Below are 19,894 nucleotides of genomic sequence, written 5' to 3' on the forward strand. Positions count from 1 at the left end.
CAGTAGGTAAGAGATGCCACAATGCATGCTGGGATTCCACTGACATGCTTGTAGTCTTGTATTTTAACCACTCAGGTGCCTCCTTAGGTGTGACAACAGCTCTGAGTGCTTTCTGAGTCTCCCTCTTTCTAAGCTTACACTCTCTGCAAAGGGGATGCTATCCGAAAGGGAAGAGGAGCAAAGTGGGGTGCCCACCATGGAGGAAGGGAAAGAGAGAGAGAGGGAAGGAGGGAGGGAGGAAAGAAATGAAGGAAGGAAGGAAGGAAGGAAGAAAGAAAGAAAGAAAGAAAGAAAGAAAGAAAGAAAGAAAGAAAGGAAGAAAGGAAGAAAGGAAGTTAGGAAGGACGAAAGAAAGAACGCCTATCTCCACCTTCTCGATGAGCTCGATGCAGGCGGCCAGGTCCATCCCGAAGTCGATGAACTCCCACTCGATGCCTTCCTTCTTGTACTCCTCCTGCTCCAGCACGAACATGTGGTGGTTGAAGAACTGCTGCAGCTTCTCGTTGGTGAAGTTGATGCACAGCTGCTCCAGGCTGTTGAACTGGGTGCAAAATGGAAGAATTTAAGTCTGAAAAATCCCTGTGAGTGAATTTGGAAGCAGAGCTAAGCAGAGTAAGCCAGTCATTTGTCTAAATAGCTCACATCAAAGATCTCAAAGCCAGCAATGTCCAAGACCCCGATGAAGTACTGCCTGGGCTGCTTGGTGTCCAGCTGCTGGTTGATGCGGGTGACCATCCACAGGAACATCTTCTCATAGACAGCTTTGGCCAGGGCGCCCACTGAGTTGGTCACCTTGAGAAAGGACCATCCATTTAACATCCATGTTAAGTCATTACTCTACATTCATTGGTTACATTAAGTTGAAGCATGAAACTGACATCATGATAGTCAAAAGTAGTTGAACGTTGACAATTTCACATCATTTAGTATCTTATTAAAGATTTCTTAATGCATCTGTCTATCTCATGATAGTCTCCTTTCTTTAAGAACAATTCCACCAAGAACAGTTTTTATTGTTTTTTTTTTTTTTTGGTTTGTTTTATTTTTTATTTTTTTATTCTTTAAGACAGGGTTTTCTGTAGCTTTGGAGCCTGTCCTGGAACTAGCTCTTGTGGACCAGGCTGGCCTTGAACTCACAGAGATGCCTGCTTCTGCTGGGATTAAAGGCAAGTGCTACCACTGCCAGGCTAAGAACATAGTTTCTTAACAGCCATGGTTATACCATATAACAGCCCTGGCCCTGCTTCATGCAGAGGAGAAGTCTTGATGTAGGTTGGATGAATTAGTGTTTCTTGATAAAATTTGGAATTGGGGTCACAAGATACTGGTCTGAATTTCAGGTTTAAAGTGGATGCATGGAGGTGTAAGTTTAAAAGGTCTAAGGGAGGTCTCAGCTGGGAGGAATGGAGAGAGCTTATGTAGCAAAGACACACTAGAGGAGAGAGCTAATAGTATGTAGAACCCCCAAAGGAGTCAGAGAGAGGCAGCCCAGCCTTCATTTCCTGGGTACCATCCCTCATAATACCTAGTGAGCATGCCTGCATCGGCATCCCTTGGGTCACCTCTGAGATCTAAGGATAATTCCCACCTTGATGTTGAAGTCAGTTTATACTACTTTCCAGATGTCACTGGAAGAATGCCAGGGACACAATTCAGATAGCAGGCCAGCTAAGTCAGCTGGATTCTGGGAGTCTGTTACCTGCTGGACGTTCTGTCCTTTGGTGACATATTCATTTCCAACCTTCACTCTCGGACAGCACAGGCCTTTCAGCATCTCTGCAGAATTTAGTCCCATCAGGTACCCGGCTTTGTCAGCCACTGAGGAAAGAGAAGACACAGTGCTGTACAGAAGCAGAAGTCATAGTACTGTCCAGTTATCCCAGCAGCCTCCGAGAAACACATCTCTTAGTTCTTTGTGAAGTCACTGTATTCTCTTGTGTTACCAGGCCTGGACTTGCCTGTGAAGCTTCAACCCATAGTCCAGGGACCTTTTGTTCTCAATAACTCCCAATCCATCTCCTAAGCGCAAGCTTTACACACAGTAAGCTTGTGTTTTCCTTCCTTTCTCTAGGTACTGAGAGTATCATCCAGGGCTTTTGGCTTGCAAGCGCTCTACCACCTACCGAGTACATGCCCAGATAATATGCTTTTTGACTTATTTTTGACCTACTAATATTTAAGCTTCATTAACATGTTAGTCAGCTGGGCATGGTGGCATACTGGGTTTGTCACAAAACTTGGGAGTCAGAGACAGGCAGAATTCTATGAGGTTAGGCCAGGCTGGTCTATATGCAAGTTCCAGGACCGTCAGGACTGCATAAAGAGCTCTTATCTCAAATCAACAACAACAATTGAAACAACAACAACAAAAAAAAATCCCAAAACTGAAAGTCCCCAAACCAAAAACATATTAGTTACATGGGAACACCTGTGGGCCCACCAGCCATGAGTTGAAAATGCTAAGAAAAAGAATTACACCTGGGATGTCTAGAAGGCTTGGCAGGTAAGGGTGCTTTCTGTCCAGCCTAATGACCTAGGTTTAATCTCCAGGATTCATGCAATGAAAGATGAGAACTAAATCCTTTAAGTTGTCCTCAGATGTCAACACAGGGACCCTGACACATATAACTCCCCCACACCCTGAAAAATAGAAGTAGGGTTAAAAAAGTAATTGTATTGCCAGTCATGGTGGCTCACATCCTTAATTCTAGTACCCAAGAGGCAGAGTTAAGTGGAGCCCTGTGAATTTTAGGCTAGCCTGATTTATATAGTGTGTTTTCGACTAGCCAGGGATACTTAGTGAGATCCTGTCTCAAAAAAATAATCACAAACACAAAAACAAACAAAAAACTGCCTCTGGACTGAGCACTATAGCTTGGCTATTTACAGTGTATCAGATGTCAAAGTCATCTAGAGATGATTTACAGTAGAGTGGAGGGTGTGCATCAGTTCTACACAATACTATCATAGTTTGTACAGGGGAGTTCAGCTGCAGAGGGCATATAGCTGGCTAATTTCCATCTGCTTGACACAAATTAGGAAGCAATAACAAACGAGGCATTGCCTTCATCAGACTGGTCTGTGGCCGTGTCTTGTGTGCAATCGTTTTCTTGATTGCAAATTGATGGAGGGCAGAGCTTGCTGCAGGTGGTGCCACTGCTATGCAGGTGGCCCTGGGTTGTCTAAGATAGGTAGTTGACCATGAGTTATCCCCGGGTTCCTCTTGAGTTCCTGCTTTGGCTTCCCTCGTTGGCAACTAACCTGTAAGCCAAATAAACCCCTTCCTCCCCTGGATTGCTTTTGATCATGGCTTTCATCAGAGCAAAAGAAGGAAAACTATGACATGGTGGTTGTAGGAGTTCCTCAATATCTAAGCCTGGAAAATGCCAATGACGACTGCAGATAGGTTTGTGTACTTTGTGGGCATTTACTGATGCCAGCTGAGCCCATCACGAAGGCAGAGAAATGCCTCTTCCCAGGCAGACCCTTCCCTGACTGGGACTCTCATCTTGTTGCTGCTAATGGAGACAGGTTTACTAAATCCCAGGGTAGTGTTTGTTAAGTACTTCATCAACTGTCAGAAGCACACTTTATTCTGCTCAAACTATCACTTCTTCTTGCTTTGCTCACGTAAGTGGATGGGACCAGTTATTCATCGTTCATCACTCTTATACTTGATCAACCCATGCTCATGTCCTCCAATCACTGGCCTTTCCCTTGCTTTCAGCAGCTGTGGAACAGTACAGCAGCAAAGAGAATCAGACTGCCGGCTCCAGTATGGACTGACTGACTGCGGATTTTGCTTTTGTTTCTCCAGGTTTTAGTTTTGTTGTTTGCAAGATTGGAGGCAGTGACAGTGTTGGGGTTTTAGGGTTACTGGGGGGCATGCCTAGTGTTTGGTGGATGCCTGCTTTTCATACACAAGTTGGCATGATCATCATAGGTGCTTGCGCCTGACTAAGTTCCCCACTGTCTCTTTTGTTGGGGTTCTTTCTGCTGTAAACACAAGGCACCTGATCGCTAGGGCAGGACGAGGGCCAGGGACTCTATCAAAATGTGTTTCTATGCAATCCATGCTTGTTGAGGATCCTGATACATATTCTCCAAGATTCCATGTTTGAAGTAGGCTGACTGCTGACTGATTTAAGCCCCTGCTACTTGGATTGGCCATGGTTTATACAGCTTCCCAAATGCAAATCTGCCACACATCCTTTTCTCTGTAGCCAGAGTGGATCTCCTCTCTTCCTCAGTCCCCAACACACCATCTCTCTTGCCTCCTTGCTTACCACAGTGTATCTGCCTCTCCCTGTATCTTTCAGAATCCTAAGCATCCTTTGCAGTCCAATTTACTGTCCTCTACTCCAAAAAGGCCCCCATAATTGTCCTGGGTCAAATGTTTCCTGTTATGAATTGTTTCTCCTTTCACCATGTACCACTGAGATAGACAGGCATCTAAGATGGGTCCCAAGACACATACCCCTGGTGCACATCTTGTATAATCTTCCCTTGAGCATGGGTGGGGTCTATGAGTGTGGTAGGCTATCATACCCGTGGTAATACTACTGATCAGATGACTTTAAGTCGGCAAAAGGGAGATTAATCCAGGCAGAAAGAAACAGATCATGAGAGCCTTAGCAGCACACTAGTAAGGTCATTTAGATCTTCCTAACCTTTAAGCCTTGCCTATAGAACCTTCTTGATGCCTTCAGGTTTAACAAACTAGATTCATACACTGCAGGGTTGGAACCAACAGGTAGGATCATTAGGGGTAACCCACAATTATTCACCCCTTTATTCAAAGAACTTTTAGGATGCACATGAAAGAAGTAAAGGCCAAAGAATAGGCCACATGGGGAGTTGTGGGTTCTGTTGCCTTTCCTCTCTTCCTAATTCCCTCAGCTTTACTTCCAGGATTTCTCCGGGTAAGGTGGAGAGTGGCTAGGTGAGAATTACAAAGACAAAAGAGTTGTTTACCAGTCTTTGGTTCAGAGTCAAGTTCAATAGATGTCAGGGTGGGAATGACAGGAAGAAGAAAACTTGACTTCCTTTTTATCAGAAATTTTCATTTTTGGTTCAAATTATCAGGACAGTATCCTGGGCATTGATATTAGTACACACAGAGAGAAAGTGAAGTTCACTTAGTAATAGTCTAATAGTCCATTCATTCAAGTCCTCCTTAAAAATCGGGCACACTTCGATGGTGAGAGTAGGTGGCGATTTGACACTCTAAGTCTCAGTGAAATGAGTAGACTTGTTTAAGGCATGAGCAATGAACCTTGAACAACTCAAATTTAAGGTATATAACTTTGGAAGAGCAGAAAAGCTTATTTCATAGAAGTTCGAACTACACATGAGCATCATGGTGGGGAATCCACCCCCACTCTCCTCCTCAGGTCCAGTTACCTTCAGTGCCATCTGGCTCTGCTTGTTCCTCTCTCTGCTTCTGTTTGAACTTCATGTTCCCATAATGCATCACGGCCCCCGTCAGCTTGTAGATCCCAACTTTCTCCTCTGGGCTAAAACCCAGGATGTCAATGGCATTCTAGAAGGAAGAAAAGGGACTCAGGGATCCTTTTTGTGTATCATATGAAACACCATTTGCATATGAATTACAGAAGCATATGAATATGTGATGTGTCATGTTAAAGGCTAAAACCCAGTTTTAAATATGTCTGTTTAGGTGAATGGAGATTATAGGAAGAGGAGGAAGTATTTCTTTTCTTTCATCAGATAAGAACTGGCTATGATCTTTCCCACTACATGTAAATGGGTTATTTTCTGAATGAAGATTTTGAAAACCACTATATAATACCGGAGGAAAAAAATTGCATAGGCAGTGATGGAGAAATCGTGCCCAAAAATTTCAGTTTTTCATTGTAACATGGAATCCACAGAGTTGTACATTATTTAGAAAATGCACTATGGGATATTAGCCATGGGAAGGAAGGTCAGCAGAGATATTACCAATTTTCAGATGAGCAAAGGACACATTTTTATAGAGCTCTTCTTTTATATAAGGTATTGGATGAGGCACTATCACATATTATCTTATTAAGTCCACATAATACCTTGTAGGTTTATAGATATTCTTATGTAAGTATGAGTGAGTGTGTGTGTGTGTGCGCACACACACACATCCTCATGTTCACAGATCTTATAGATATACAAACTTGTGGGTGCAGAAGTAGGATCCTCTGAGGGCAAGAACCTATCCAGAGTCCTATAAAGAGGATATCATGGGATGGGGGCAAGAGCTAGTCTGGATCTAGTGTTTGCTGATTTGATTTCAAAACCATTTTGCTCATAAATTCTTCAAATGACAAAACCAAAAACATCAAGAAGGCCTTCTCTGGGGTACACAAGTTGGTTATGTAACTGGTTTGCAGTCCACACATTGTCCTTTGATAGGGTTGAAACATGCCTGGACATGTCTGAATTGGTAGGATAGACCCAGTGGGTCAGCAGGATAACAGTAAAGAGTGAGGCACTCTGGGAAGGCATGCCTGTGTAGGCAAGAAGAGCCTTTCCCAGGATCTAGCGAAGGATGGGGGGCTCAGCGATCAGAAAAGAGACAGCCACGACAGTCATCCCTGAGTCCATTTCCTATCTCAGTGGTGCATATCTATGTCCCAGGGAGAGGTTGCATTACATTAAAAGACTCTCACTAAATTCTAGAAGGGACAAAGAGAAAGCATAACTGTTTGCGGAACCTCTTGGGGAACATAATCTCCAAAAGGCATTCTTTTCTCAGACCATTAACTGTCACCCAGAAGAAATACCACCAGTACGGGGAGCAGTAGGAGAACTCAGGTGTAGACACTGACACGTTCGGTGTGAGGAGCCCTGTCTGTGGATTCAAGCGCCAAGGACTGAAAATATTTGGGGAGGAGTCACTGTGCCAAGCATATTATCAACGCTTTCCCACTTTCCAGGTTGTGCTGATATTGGGCACGACATTGTAATCTATAAAGTTCCTGTTCAAGAACCGCATAATTTTTAAAAATGCAAAATAGAGTTTTAAGAGTAAGTTTATGATTTTGTTGGGCCTCAGTCATAGCTGCCTTCAGCCACATGCATGACCCGCATACCTATCTATATAATACAGCTGTCTATCACTTAGGCTGTCTTAGACTATATAGCATAGTCTAGGGAGCGCTTAAAGGACATGGGCAAATGAATGCTAAGAGCATGGCACTCTGTAGAAAGGATGTGACTGTCAGAGGATTCGAGATGTCAGAAAACTAATTTGCCACAGACACCGAGGGACGGCGTAGAGAGCCTTCCTCTGGGGTAGGAGCATCAGTTATGAACCTGACTCTTCTTTGTGTTCCCCCAACTGAAAACTGGGAAAACCATTGGTTTATTTGATCATGCAAAATTTCTACTTGCCTTAGGCAATCAGTGTTACCTGGAAACATCACAAAATAAAGGTAAAGGTGGCAGGTGCTAGATGTGTCCTGATGAAGGACAGGACTCATTTCTATAGCTTTTGAAGTTTCTGTGAGGGTGGAGTCAGCAAAAATGGAGACAGACCCCACTCCTGGTTGGGTACACTTGGATCTAAACATGTTTGCATTTCCTTGTATCTTCAGGAAAGTTGTGTCTTTTCTTTAAAGATTCTTCGAAGAGTCAGCTTTCTATACCCATGAAATGGGGGAATTGTGACACCCATGTCAAAGACACTTTTAATACTTAAGTCCATAATGAAAGTAAAGTTCATTGTCTCTGTGATGGGACAGTTCTCGACACATTTAGTTATTACTGTTATGCAGAGAATCTTCCCTGGGTGCTGAGGAGGTAGTGAGTCTGGGGTGAAGGCAGAAGGGAAAACGGAACAGTCACTGCAGGGTGGAGGGGTTTGGTTTCTTTTGTTTTGCTGCTTTATACTTTTCTGCAGGCTAAAAATTTCCAAGTAATGTTCACAAGCATTATAAATGCAAAAAGGAGATTTGTATCAAAATGGCAGAGAGTAGAACTGGGAGACTGCTTTGTAGGACTTTATGGATTCCCATTTTGAAGTATTGTGGCATGGGCTTGGGACAATCTGTAAGTCTAATCAGCTAGTATCTCTGCATCCTCATTTGATCTCCATTTTCTAGTGAGCACATTAAGATGCCTCTCCGTCCATGAACACTGTAATGCTCTATGCAAACAAATAAACACATGCTTACATCAGTTGCCAACAGTTCCTCGCTGTCATCAATGCTGGCTACTGTGACCTCTCCTTGGCTCACGAAGGGGAAGTCGAAGGGGTTGGTTGAAATCAGAAGCAAGTCTGTGAAAGATGAAGGTGCTTTAACTCATCAGGCAGCACTCAGTCAGGGTACTGTTCCCACTGCTGATGGAGAAGCTACAAACAGCATCTCCAGAGCTTACCAATTAGTTCTGGCTTCTTGTTTGACATGATTTGGTAAAAAATGTGGTAACTTCTTTCACTGGATAACTGGAATGTCACTCTGGATTTTTCCAGGAGATCTAAAGTAGCAACAACAACAACAATAGCAAAAGCTATGAGATTGCAGGTTCCCAAGTTATGCCTTTAGCTAAGCATTATTTTTGTACATTGTGTGGACTCACAGGTTTCAATGTCCGCTGATGCTAGCTTCCCCGTGGCTCCAAAGTGTATCCGAATGAACTTCCCCTGTGCAACAGCAGGTTGACAAACAAGTTACTTTATTTATGCTGCCTCTGATCCTCTGAGAGGTGGGTAGAGGTGTGGGCTTGGGTCTGATGCCAGAAGCAAAGATGCTTCCTTGCCCTCTGCGTCCCTGACACCCATGTCCCTAGGCTGGGTCTTCCAAGGCTGTGAGCATCTTTCCCAAAGCGCTGATCCTGTTCCTGTATCTCTGGGGAAACCCACAGGCTCACTTTCTGACTTCTCTGCTTAGGATCACACTAGTCTTGATTGCCTCCTTGCTCTCATACCTGGCTTCTCACACTCTTCCTAACATGTTAGAATTTGTAGATGTCTGACTGATTTCTGTTTTACCTCTGGAGGCTACTTCCAAGATTTCTCACAGTTTTACATGCTGTCCCCTAACAGAAAATCCATCTTCCAGGCCCAGTTGCAGGCTAGCCTTCCTGGCTCCCAATTGAACAACTCAGGGTCCGTGCTATTCCCTCTTTTGCTCTCTCTCTCTCTCTCTCTCTCTCTCTCTCTCTCTCTCTCTCTCTCTCACTCTCTCTCTCTCTCTCAAACACACACACACACACACACAGACTATATACCAAATGAGACATAAACAAAATATTTATGTATTATTTATGACAATTTATGAAATTATATATGTATAATTTACAATGATAGCATGTACGCACAATCCATATACTTCTTTCTTGCATCGTCTACTTAACTGATCCTGTACCACACTGCCAGTGAATTTGAGGGCAAAAGTCTTGGCATATTTGTTTCCTTATACAGTGTGGAGTGTGTTCAGTCCTCAAAAGTTTCTCAGTCTATGAAAAGTTAGAGAACTCTTCAGTATTCAGTAACTTAATGGGGGACAATATCAGTCACCCCTTAGCCTGTAAATGTCTGGATGGTAGAAAGTAGACAGATATGATTGTGAGTCTGAATCAGGACCAAGTGAGAGACTTTATGGCTAAGTGGGTGCACCCAGGCAGAGTTCCCAAAGGCAGTGTCTTTACTTAAGGTCAACACAACAACTGACTTGATCCAGGTGTGTATGGCACATATAACAGACACCCACATCCCCCACCAGAGGGGAAGGAAGACAGGTGTGCATGGGGCAGTGAGCTGAGTTCAAAGGGTATAGCCAAAGAAGGAAGAGTCAGGGATCAATGCCACAGTCTCTGAGAGATGCACCCACTTCTGTGGGATAGCCCTTCTGTATGCTGTGAATATATGTTGCTTTCATTGGTTGACAATAAAAGCCTATAACAAGGCAGAATATAGCTAGGTGGGAAAGCCAAATTGAATACTGAGAGAGAGAGGGTGGAGCTGAGGGAGACCCCAGCAGTCACCCAAAAAGCAAGATGCCAGAAGACTGGTAAAAGCCACAACCATGTGACAATACTTAGTTGAATAGAAATAAGTTAATTTAGAAGTAAGAGCTAGTTAGTAATAAGCCTGAGTATAGGTCAAACATTCTGTAATTAATATTAAGCCTCTGAGTGATTATTTAGAAGCAGCTGTAGGATGGGGTGGGACAGTGAAACCTCCATTTACAACCCACTTTCTGGTCAGTACCCATTTGGTCTCTGTGGGAAGATTATGGGATGTGAGCTTGAGGCTGCCCAGCTAGGGAAGTGTGTGGGATGCTTGTGATTTTCCCAGCTTCACCTCTGAGCCCTTGTTCCCCTGGCCAAGGAAGTTACATGGAGGAACCAATGTTTACTTATTTGTCAGCAAGGAAGGAAATACCACTTTGGTTGAGCTAATCGCAAGCAAAATTCTGGAGGATGGAATCTATCCTTCAGTATTGACAATACCAAGTCATTCTCTGTTTCTAGTCTCCTCTCCTACCTTCACTAGCTGCCCCTCCTCCCAGGGTCTCCTGGCTTGCAGAAGGTCAAGTTTACTAATTTGGGTTATTTTAAGGGTCCTGTGGCTAAGTCAATCAACTTTTGCTCTTAAAAGTGTTTCTGAATCCTAGGCGTGACTCAGCTTGTCTATCGCCCCAGCACTGAGGGTCAGAGACAGGCTGATCCTGAGAGATTACTGGCCAGGAGCCTAGCTAAAAAGGAAAGCTTCTGGTTCAGTAAGAGGCTCTGTTTTGAGGCAATAAGAAAGAAAGGCAACAGAGAAGACAACACACTGCTATTGTCGGACACACACACAGAGATTAAAAAGTAAGTTCCTCCACCCATAGAGATCACTTTGGCCTAAATGATTTCTCCTAGCCTGTCGCTGTGACTCAGCATGCTATGAAGGACAGAAAGCAAAATGTTCTCTTTGCCTGGAAAAAGCCAGCACCTTCCTAATTCCACTTACACCGATTGATCTGAATTGCAGACTGAGGCCCGGTATATCTAGCAAATTTTCGAGTCTAGCATTTAAGGGATGGGTGCAATTGGACAGGGAGTTGAAAACTGATCTGGGTCTTACAAATCTGGATGAGTTGTCATTCCTCACGGTCTTGGCATTTCCAAAGGCCTCCAGCAGGGGGTTGGCTTGGATGATCTGATCCTCCAGAGTTCCCTAGTAACAAGCGAAGAAAGGAAGTTGAGGATTCAGGCTTTCTTCTTGGATGGGTGTTTGGTCACTGGAAACTGTTGGGTGACCTGGGCAGAGTCTGGGGAGGGATGTCACCTGACTAGTGGTCAGAACTGGGGTGTAGACAGCCCACCTGGGTAGTCTCAGTGGGCTGAGACTTTTATTAGGGTAGCATTGTGGTGACCTGGCTGTGGCAGATTCTAGACTCCCCCCCAGGTCCACATAGTGCCAATCCTTGCCATGTTCCCCACGTGACTGTGATTTAGGCAGAGAAACATAACTTGAGCTTCATCTAGTTTCTTGGCACAAACCTTCTGAAACTCTTGGGGTCTTTGAAGTGGTGCAATGTGGTGTGATCTGGTGTGGTCTGGTCTGGTGTGCGTGGTGACTGGGAGCTGAAGCCTCAGCTCCATTTGAGGATTTTGTATGTTTAGAGGGTTGGGGATTTAAGGAGCAAGTATAAAGACTGAACTGGCCACTGATAGTTTACTAATGGAACCTGTGTAAGAATCCCCTAACCAAAGGAGTTTGGAAAGCTTCTAGACTGGTGAACCCGGTGTTGGGGAGGACTTGCCGGGAGAAGGCCTGCTGAGAAAGGGCGTGGAAACTCCAGACTCCTCTTCCAGTACACTACTCTGTGCACCTCGTCCCTCTCAACCAATAAATGTAGGGGACATAGTCCCTGAGTTCTGTGAGCCACTGCAGCAGCGATAGAGATAGCAGGGACTCTTTACTTATAAGAAGTTGGTTCGATGTGCATATAGGTAGTGTGAACTGGGGCTTGTGAGCCTGAGCCCTTAACTTGTCAGGTGCGATGCTATGTCCCTGAAGCAAGTGTCAGAATTAAACTGAGTTGTCAGGTCCTGGTAAGCCTTTTCATTGAATTGCACAATACTCCAGTTACAGAAAAATGTCTGGGGACAAACAAGACTATTCCAGTGTGCTGTCTCTGTTGTGTGTACCTTTTTCATATCCTTGGCATTCACCTAATATTTGAGGTGTGTTTATTCCAACAAGCCTTTGGTGCGCAGTACCCCTCACCTGCATTTTGCCCGGCTGCTGCTCTTTCTTCTTGTCTCCGGTGACTGCAATGGTGGCAAAGTACTGGATGACACGCTTGGTGTTCACAGTCTTCCCAGCCCCGGATTCTCCACTGTCAATTAAAAAGTAGTGGGATAAAGGAAAGTGGCAGAGAAGGTACCCGGTTCGAAATCATTGTGATGAGAACACGGGCTACTCACGTGATCAGGATGGACTGATTGTCTCGATCTAGAAACACAGAAACAAGCAAAACCAAACTCAATAGTAATAGGTGAGTTTAAAAATAAGCAACCCAGTAAGGACTCTGAGAACACACCTTTGCCGTTTGCTAGGGGCTGTGGAGTAGGCTTGTCTAATCATTGTGGGAGAGTCTTGCAGATTCCCTGAAAGTGGGATGCTTGAGCAATGAACTCCACAGTGTAAAGGTTATCTCTCTATGTCTGTAGATCTGAAACCCTTGCTGGGATGTTCTCCTATTTCTTTTAACGAGGGAAGCAAGCTTTGGGTCCTGAACTGTTGGGAGGCCATAACTTTTAGCTGATTGAATGTCATCTTAATTTTTTGGTCTTGATTTTCTACTTGCACAAAGTAAGACTGATTTTTCCATTTATGAAAGCGTGTGAACAGAATTATGGCAAACTAAAATCCATATATTGAAGTCCTAACCTCAGACTGTGACCTCATTTGGAAATAAAATGTAAATGAGACTCGGATAGTCTTAAAGATGAGGTCAGACTGGAACAGGCTGAGGCCTGATCCACATCACGTGCCTCTATAGTGTAGGAACAAGTGAAGGCATGCCCATAGGGAGAACACCAGGGAAAGACGAAGGCAGAGAGGAAGAAGATGTCGTACAAGCCGTGCAACACTGAAGATGGTCTACGAACCACAGCCCTCGAATTCATTGCCTCGCATATCCTTATAAATAAGTTTTTCACTAAGATGCCCAGCCTCTATCATTCTGTCACAGTGGCCTTAGCAAGCTAATACAAATGGTGACATGTATCTTCCCTTTTAAAACATGTAAATTCAATTAATACAAAGGAAAGAAATTGAAGAAATGGCGAGGACTGTAAAGGTGCCATTTGATCGCTAGGGGTTTTCTGATCGTGACTGCCCACTTCCTGTATCTGTGGTAAATCAAGTCAGGTGAAGGTGGAGCACATGAGTGCCCAGAGGCCTAGTGGTGTGGCAGTGTTACCACGTGTCTACGTCTCAGGAAGGATCAGAGGAGCGAGCTGTACCTCTCGAACTTGGCATTCCTTAAGTGGTTGGTGGTTAGTAGATCTTTTAAGTGTACCCATAGCGGGGCAAATCGGGGGGTATGAGATAGCGGTGTCCCACAATCCTCTGAATAAGCACAAGTTTGGAATGCCTCATCTAGGACCCCTGGCTTTGCCCTGCACAGTGACTACTGTGATGAAAGGTGCCACATCCTTGGTCAGTCACCCCAAGTCTCTTGACACTCCCAAATTCACACCGACCACTATGTTGTTCAAATGAACGAGGTCCGCAAAGGGCCCAAGTACTTGGCCAATAATGGCTTACAGTCATTTGAATCCAAGGGCTCACTCACCCGTCAGCATGAACTGGTAGGCGTTGTCAGAGATGGAGAAGATGTGGGGCGGGGCCTCCTGGCGCTTTTTGCCTCGGTAGGCTGCCACCACCTCGGGGTTGTACACCGGCAGCCACTTGTAGGGGTTGACGGTGACGCAGAAGAGGCCTGAGTAGGTCTGTGGGAAATTCAAAAGATGTTGGATCTTGTTTTTCCTCAGAGAAATAAGCTAAATAGGAAGAGATCAAAATGCTCTCACGTAGATCATCCAGGCTGCATATCGCTCTTTGAGGTTGTACAGCACAGCGGGCTCGTGCAGGTGTGTCATCATGGCCATGTCCTCGATCTTGTCAAACTTAGGGGGGTTCATGGGGAATACCTGGTCACTGTTCAGAGTGAGTTCCTGGGTAGAACAAGGAAAAGCAAGTGATGGATGCAGAGCCAATGACCTGTGCTCTCCTGGGGCAGGCGACGTAGTGGGATACTGCACAGTCATCATGGAATTGCCATAGCAACTTAATGGATCATTTCCATGACCAGAGATGACCTGGCAGTAACATTCCTTGGTTGATTTGTTTCTGGTCTGGGTCCCCAGGCATCCTGGCATTGTATGTGCCAGAAAAGGGCATCAGATGTATAAAACTAAAGAGCAGTTTGGCCCTCAGAATTGCCAGATAGGGCTTAAGATAGTTGAAAAGCAAGACAAGTTGCCTTGATTTAACCTGTTGCTCTGAGTACTGTAACGAGACAGAGATTAGAAAGAACTTTTCTCCTGAGTTCTATGCTTTACCTTCTCAATACCCTGCATATGTAGGCTTCTTTGGAATATCTTCATTAAAGTTGTCTCAAGAAAGAAACCCCCGGAGCCTTGCTCAGTGCCCCATCTTATGCCCTATTTCTTTTCTCCCGTTTCTTCAGAGCTCTGATAATTGCTTCTTTCTCTGCTGTCATGGTGAAGCATTTGGACAGGTATGATGGTTCGTGGCTGAGAAGTATTTGGAGGTAATTACTGAATTTCACCTCTCCCTGTTACTTCCACCTTTGCTTCCTGCTAAAGCATATAATTGGTTTTCCACTTCGTTCTCCGGGGACACAGAAAGTAGGGCAGAAGAAAGACCCATGAATGTTTGCTACCTTTGATTCTCCTAAAACCGAAGCTCTCAGAAGTGCTTTGAGGTTAAGGGAAGGAGGCTTGCTGGTGAGGGCTAAAGTTCACAAGGAAAGAAGGCCTTCTACCTCAACACCTGAGCCTATAGAGAGACACCCACGATAGCCCACGGGGACAGAGAGGGTCTCTGCATTCTGACGCTTTAGGGACTGGCACTCGTGTCTTGGTAGGTTCACCAGAATGGCAGTGGGTCTAGGGTGACTCTCTGTAAGATTGTGAAAACGGGGCACAGTTCTGAAGGTGGGGGGACTCTAAGAATGACTGAAGATGGGTTTTCATTTCCCATAGTTCAGTGAAAAGGAGCTAGAATCAGAGGTTAAGGTTGATGATAAAAAATGTAAACAGAATCTGTTTGCTGTGCCTTCATTTGAAACAGTGTTCCTCCCTGACACACATCCCTCACACTAGATGGTAAACCAGGCAAGTGGATACCAAGGCTGGCATCGATTGGCAAGAGACTGCCATGACGGCAGAGATCTGACAAGTCCAACAAGGGTTGAACTCAAGAGTGGATTGTGATGACCCACTCCAAACCAATGAGGGTCCCTGAGCCTGCACTGTCAGAGTCCTACAGCCTAGAGCTTGTATGGACTTGGCCCATCAGGCGACAGTCAGTATCACTTTCTTCTTTAAATAGACCAATCTCTTTTCCACTGAGGCAAACACCACAAAACCCTTCCAGCCCAAATCCTTAAAGGGAAGAAGCAGAAGCCAAGGTGTGGTGATGGTAGGTAGCCCATCTCACTTTTCCACCACAGAATGGCCAAACGTAAGTTTTGTTCTCTCTCCAGATGGTTCTGGACCAGCATGCAATCTCTAGTAGTCTGCTCCCAAGGAAAGTGAGGATGCTACTACTCAAGAGAAACACTTACCCGGTCGTCTAGGGTCTTGACAATGACTTTGTCGTTTTCCCTGCTCTGGATCATGCCCTTCACATACATTTCTTTCTCATCCACAGCAAAGCAGGCTTTCTTGGAGTCGAATGGGCGGTTCTGATCCTCAATCCTCTCCTTCTCTGGTTTTCGGAGGTAGGGAGCAGCTTCTCCAAAAATGGCCATCTCGGCGTCTGTACTCATGACTGCTGGGGCCTGAGGAGACGGGGGACGGGTGAGGCGTGGGTTTACATAAGTACTCTGCCCACCCTCCACCCCGTTATTGCTATTCAATGGAGTGAAGGGAGATTCAAAGCCTCTTGGAACAAAGCTATGTTTTGAGAGATCTACAGGCAGGCCTTGGGAGGGCATCAAGCGGGCAAACTCAAGGCAGTCACGTAGTCGGTAAAGAAGGCTCCAGCAAACACCCCCTCATGACTCATCTTGCTTGAGCCCTGCGACCTGAGTGCCATGCCCTTATGTAAATGTGGGAATAGAGCTTGGAATGCTAGTAATTCCTAATAGAGAACTCGTACAGCTCAGGGTTAACATTAATTAGAATGTAAAGTGTCGTTTCACTTGTTTAGGTAACAGGATAATTAACAGAAGGCACGCTGGCCCAGTGCAAGCAGTTCAGACTTCAACAAGTATCAGACACTCTAGGAACCAGCTGAAGTAGATAGCTGGGCCCCAACTATCTACTGTGGGATTTAGTGAGCTGAAAACTGATATTCCCAGCAGATTTTTGGGTGATGTGTCTGTTGTTAGTCCAGAATGTTCTCTCTGAGAGGCGTTGTCACTTTGTCTTCTTGGTTTAAGCATTGCCCTCAAGCTATCAGGGCTTTATCAGAAAATGTGCACTGTCAGGCCCAGCTGAAATGACTCAGAGCCTGCGTTATACAGGATTCTCAGGGGAGTTCTAGACTTAGAGCGAGAATACCAGGCCGGAAACAGCTGTTTAAAGCTCACAGTGTAAAGCTCTATCCGGTTGGAACAATATTTAAGTAACACTCGTCTTAGAACCCACTGCATAATGTGTGTGTGTGGGGGGCACTCATAAGGTACCCCCACCCCATGTGTCATACTTTCCTATAGTCATCTCATTCCTTTGGCCTTTTCTTGCTAGGTGTGTATTTTCTCTGCTTTCAAGCTAGGAAACTCATCTTCACGTCCCAGCTGTGACCTTGTTCAAGCCAAGTTGCCTGGGCTCCTGCCTCATCCTATTTAAAATGAAGAAGCAACTCCTGTCTACCCCGTTCAGGTGTAGCCTGGACCCATGACCCTTGTCCTCCTGTCTGCTTCCTTCCCTCTTCGAATCTCGTGTATCCTACACACCTCAACCTCCCTTTCCTCTCTCTCCCCTCTTTTCTTTCCCCTCTCATTCTCCCGTGACTGAAATAAAATATAATTAAAATAAAATAGAATTCAACAACACACACGCAGCACCCGTACACATCTTCCTGGATTTCTCTTCCGCTAATGTTTTCGTATCTTATCAACTCTGTTGAGAGTAAAGGCAAGCCCATTCAGCTCTCTCGTCCCATCCGGCCTTTGGGGAACTGCCCTTCATTAGCCACCGTTGAGATAACCTTTCTGTGATCCTGCAGATGCTGCCTTCCTCGGGGTGAAGAATTTGCTCAGCTCTGGGCTTCATTCTGATGAAGCTTCACTTCAGTTTTATTTTGGCCAGCGGCTCCTTTAAGTTAGCTGTGGCTCATGGTTAAGATTTAATGGAAAAAAACTGGGATTTAATATAGTCCTTCAAAGAGGGCTCCCAGGCTCCTAGATACCATGCTGCTTTAAAATAAATGTCTTGGTTATTTCCTGGAGGATAAAAAGATCCATAATTTTCCCTCCCTTTTCCCCGAAGGAAGCCTCCGCTGTTGTGACTTAAGTGGGTTGCATTACGGCAGCAGGTTCCCCAACTTAGTGGTCTTCGGACCCCTACATACGCTTAAAATGAAAACTGTGAGGAGGTGGTACTTCCAATGTGCATCAGATGAGAAGTGAGAATTGAGGAAAAGTGTGAATTCTTTAAAAGGTGCTATCAAATCTCTTCTAAATAGCATATTTTTGAAAATGATATTTTTCAAAACCAAGAAACTGTAGAGAAGAACAGTGTTCTCTTTCACTTTTGCAATCTCTTCAATGTCTGCTTAATTGCCAGTCAGATTGGTTAAAGTAAATATAAATATAATTTTCTAAGACTAGCTCCTTAGACCATAGCATGATTTAAAGAAGGAAGGGACCAACAAGCATTTGGGCCCATCAACCTCTTTTAATTATCTTTTCTAATAACCTAGTCATTATTCTTAGATACTTACTGTTTTAAACTTGACAAACGGTAGAGTCTCAAAGGCTTCTTGCAATGTGGGGCCTGAAAACAGCAATATTTTTATTTGATCGCATTATAATACATTAGTTTAGCTTGGTGTTTAATTTAATTTTACCTTGTTTTGAGGCAGAGTAGCCCAGGCTAGCCTCTTGCCTGTGTGGCAAGTGCTTTGCCCCCAAGCAATCTCTCCTGCCCTTAATTTCTATTGAATAGATTTTGTGGGTTCTCTCTTTCTGCCTCCTGGGGGGGCGATGCATGAACAGAGTCTGCAGGTGGGAAAAGCGAACAATGACTGACGGCTGAATGATATAGTCTTTCTAGGAAAGCTAGACTTTCCCTTCTCGGCCTCAAATCACTGCTAGTTTTCCGATAAAGATTCTGTCCCCAACCCTTCTTCCGGCTGTCATCTAACTGCAGCTCGAGGCCTGTGTCTCCTCACAGTATCACCCGGGTCAAAGAAACTATTTCAGCAATATTCTTTTACAGATGGGGCTGCACGCCTTCACATACAACCTAAAGTCCGCCTAGGATGGTCAGTTGCCAATCCAGGTTCTTCTGTATGATTACTCTTCCCCTGCCCCTGGCTGTTCTGTGTTCTCTGTAGCTTTACTGTCTCTGTGCTACGTGACCCTGATTACGTCTTCATCTGCTTCTTCCATCATGTACTTCTGTCTCTCCTTTACTGTCCCCGCCACTGTACCCAAGTGGATTCCTGTTAATCTCATCAAGGGTGCTATCCAAACCACGTGTCCTCCCCCTTTCCTCCTCCAGAGCGCCCTCACCTCTCTTGCCCTAGGTGAGAGGCCCTGTTTATTGGCAGCCACGCCACTCTGCTGAGTCACCATTCACTGTCCAGTAAAGCCCCTCAATCCTCTCCGGGCATGCGGTTGCTAAGTCAAATCTTCTCCCCGTACTCACACAACTGAGGGCCGAGACCCAAGTGGAAAACCATTCATTCTCGCCCCATGAACATCCCCTCCTTAAATACAACCAAACTCTCTTAGTGCATGACTCACAGCGGCCCCTGAGCTCTCCCCTCACAGGGTCCCTTAACCAGTCTTTTTCTGTTCTTCCAGCGTGGCCAGCTCCCACACTGCCTCCCTGTGCTCTTTCAGCAGCCTGCTCTGTTCCTGTCTCCAAGGGCCTTCTAATTGAGATGTCTGCCCTCCCAGCTAATCTCCGTCACCACCCCCGAGGGCTCCTCTGTTTGCCTTGGGTGTACCCTGTCATTGTCTTTGACTTAGCCCTCTCTTAGAAATTTCACAGCCAGTTTCTTATCATCCATAGAGTGGTCACAACTCAGTGACCCTTAGCTGTTTTGCTCCTAAAGCAGCTAGCATTGTCTCCAGTAAACACGAAGTTTGGAATAAGGAGAGTTTTATTACCACCTTTGAGCAGGTTTGAATGATCTCTCCTTGTTCTTTCTTTACTGCTTGTGACACAGGCATGGCTGTGTGGATTCAAGGGTTAAGACTGTGCCCAAGGGTCAGTCACTATTAGCCAGGTGTGTAAAGAGTGAGTCTCAGCTGGTTTCTGGCCTAGAACTTGCACACTGAAACTCTGTGTTGTTTGCGTTCAAAGCATTTCTGAGCACAAGAAACACAGTTCAAGCATGGGAAGCTCTCCTTCCTTCAGTCAAAGTTGTAATTTTGCAACGTCACCTTTCAGAATACTCTGGTGGTCAGTCTCAGATCACTGATTTCAGCTTCTCGCATATGTGGCAAGAGAGAACATGTGTAAGGTGGTA

General features: G+C 45.0%; 1 protein-coding gene across 1 annotated transcript in view; it reads right to left on the reverse strand.

The window, feature by feature from the left end:
* LOC126514143 (myosin-13-like) overlaps window positions 1-19,276 on the reverse strand; it is a 50,586-nt gene extending 31,310 nt beyond the window's left edge. Inside the window, exons 1-16 of the mRNA XM_050162888.1 lie at window positions 19,164-19,276; window positions 18,263-18,413; window positions 18,137-18,189; window positions 15,813-16,028; window positions 14,032-14,175; window positions 13,794-13,950; window positions 12,418-12,445; window positions 12,218-12,329; window positions 11,069-11,161; window positions 8,578-8,641; window positions 8,377-8,475; window positions 8,172-8,275; window positions 5,404-5,542; window positions 1,700-1,818; window positions 643-792; window positions 371-541 (exon numbers count right to left, since the gene is read on the reverse strand). Of these exons, the coding sequence (XP_050018845.1) occupies window positions 371-541; window positions 643-792; window positions 1,700-1,818; window positions 5,404-5,542; window positions 8,172-8,275; window positions 8,377-8,475; window positions 8,578-8,641; window positions 11,069-11,161; window positions 12,218-12,329; window positions 12,418-12,445; window positions 13,794-13,950; window positions 14,032-14,175; window positions 15,813-16,028; window positions 18,137-18,189; window positions 18,263-18,404 (1,791 nt within the window). The 5' untranslated portion in view covers window positions 18,405-18,413; window positions 19,164-19,276. The remainder of the gene's footprint in view (window positions 1-370; window positions 542-642; window positions 793-1,699; window positions 1,819-5,403; window positions 5,543-8,171; window positions 8,276-8,376; window positions 8,476-8,577; window positions 8,642-11,068; window positions 11,162-12,217; window positions 12,330-12,417; window positions 12,446-13,793; window positions 13,951-14,031; window positions 14,176-15,812; window positions 16,029-18,136; window positions 18,190-18,262; window positions 18,414-19,163) is intronic.
* Between the last annotated feature and the right edge of the window lie 618 nt (window positions 19,277-19,894).

This window comes from Alexandromys fortis, unplaced genomic scaffold (genome assembly GCF_014885135.2).
Source record: "Alexandromys fortis isolate MF-2015 unplaced genomic scaffold, M_Fortis_MF-2015_v1.1 scaffold_84, whole genome shotgun sequence".
NCBI lineage: Eukaryota > Metazoa > Chordata > Mammalia > Rodentia > Cricetidae > Alexandromys > Alexandromys fortis.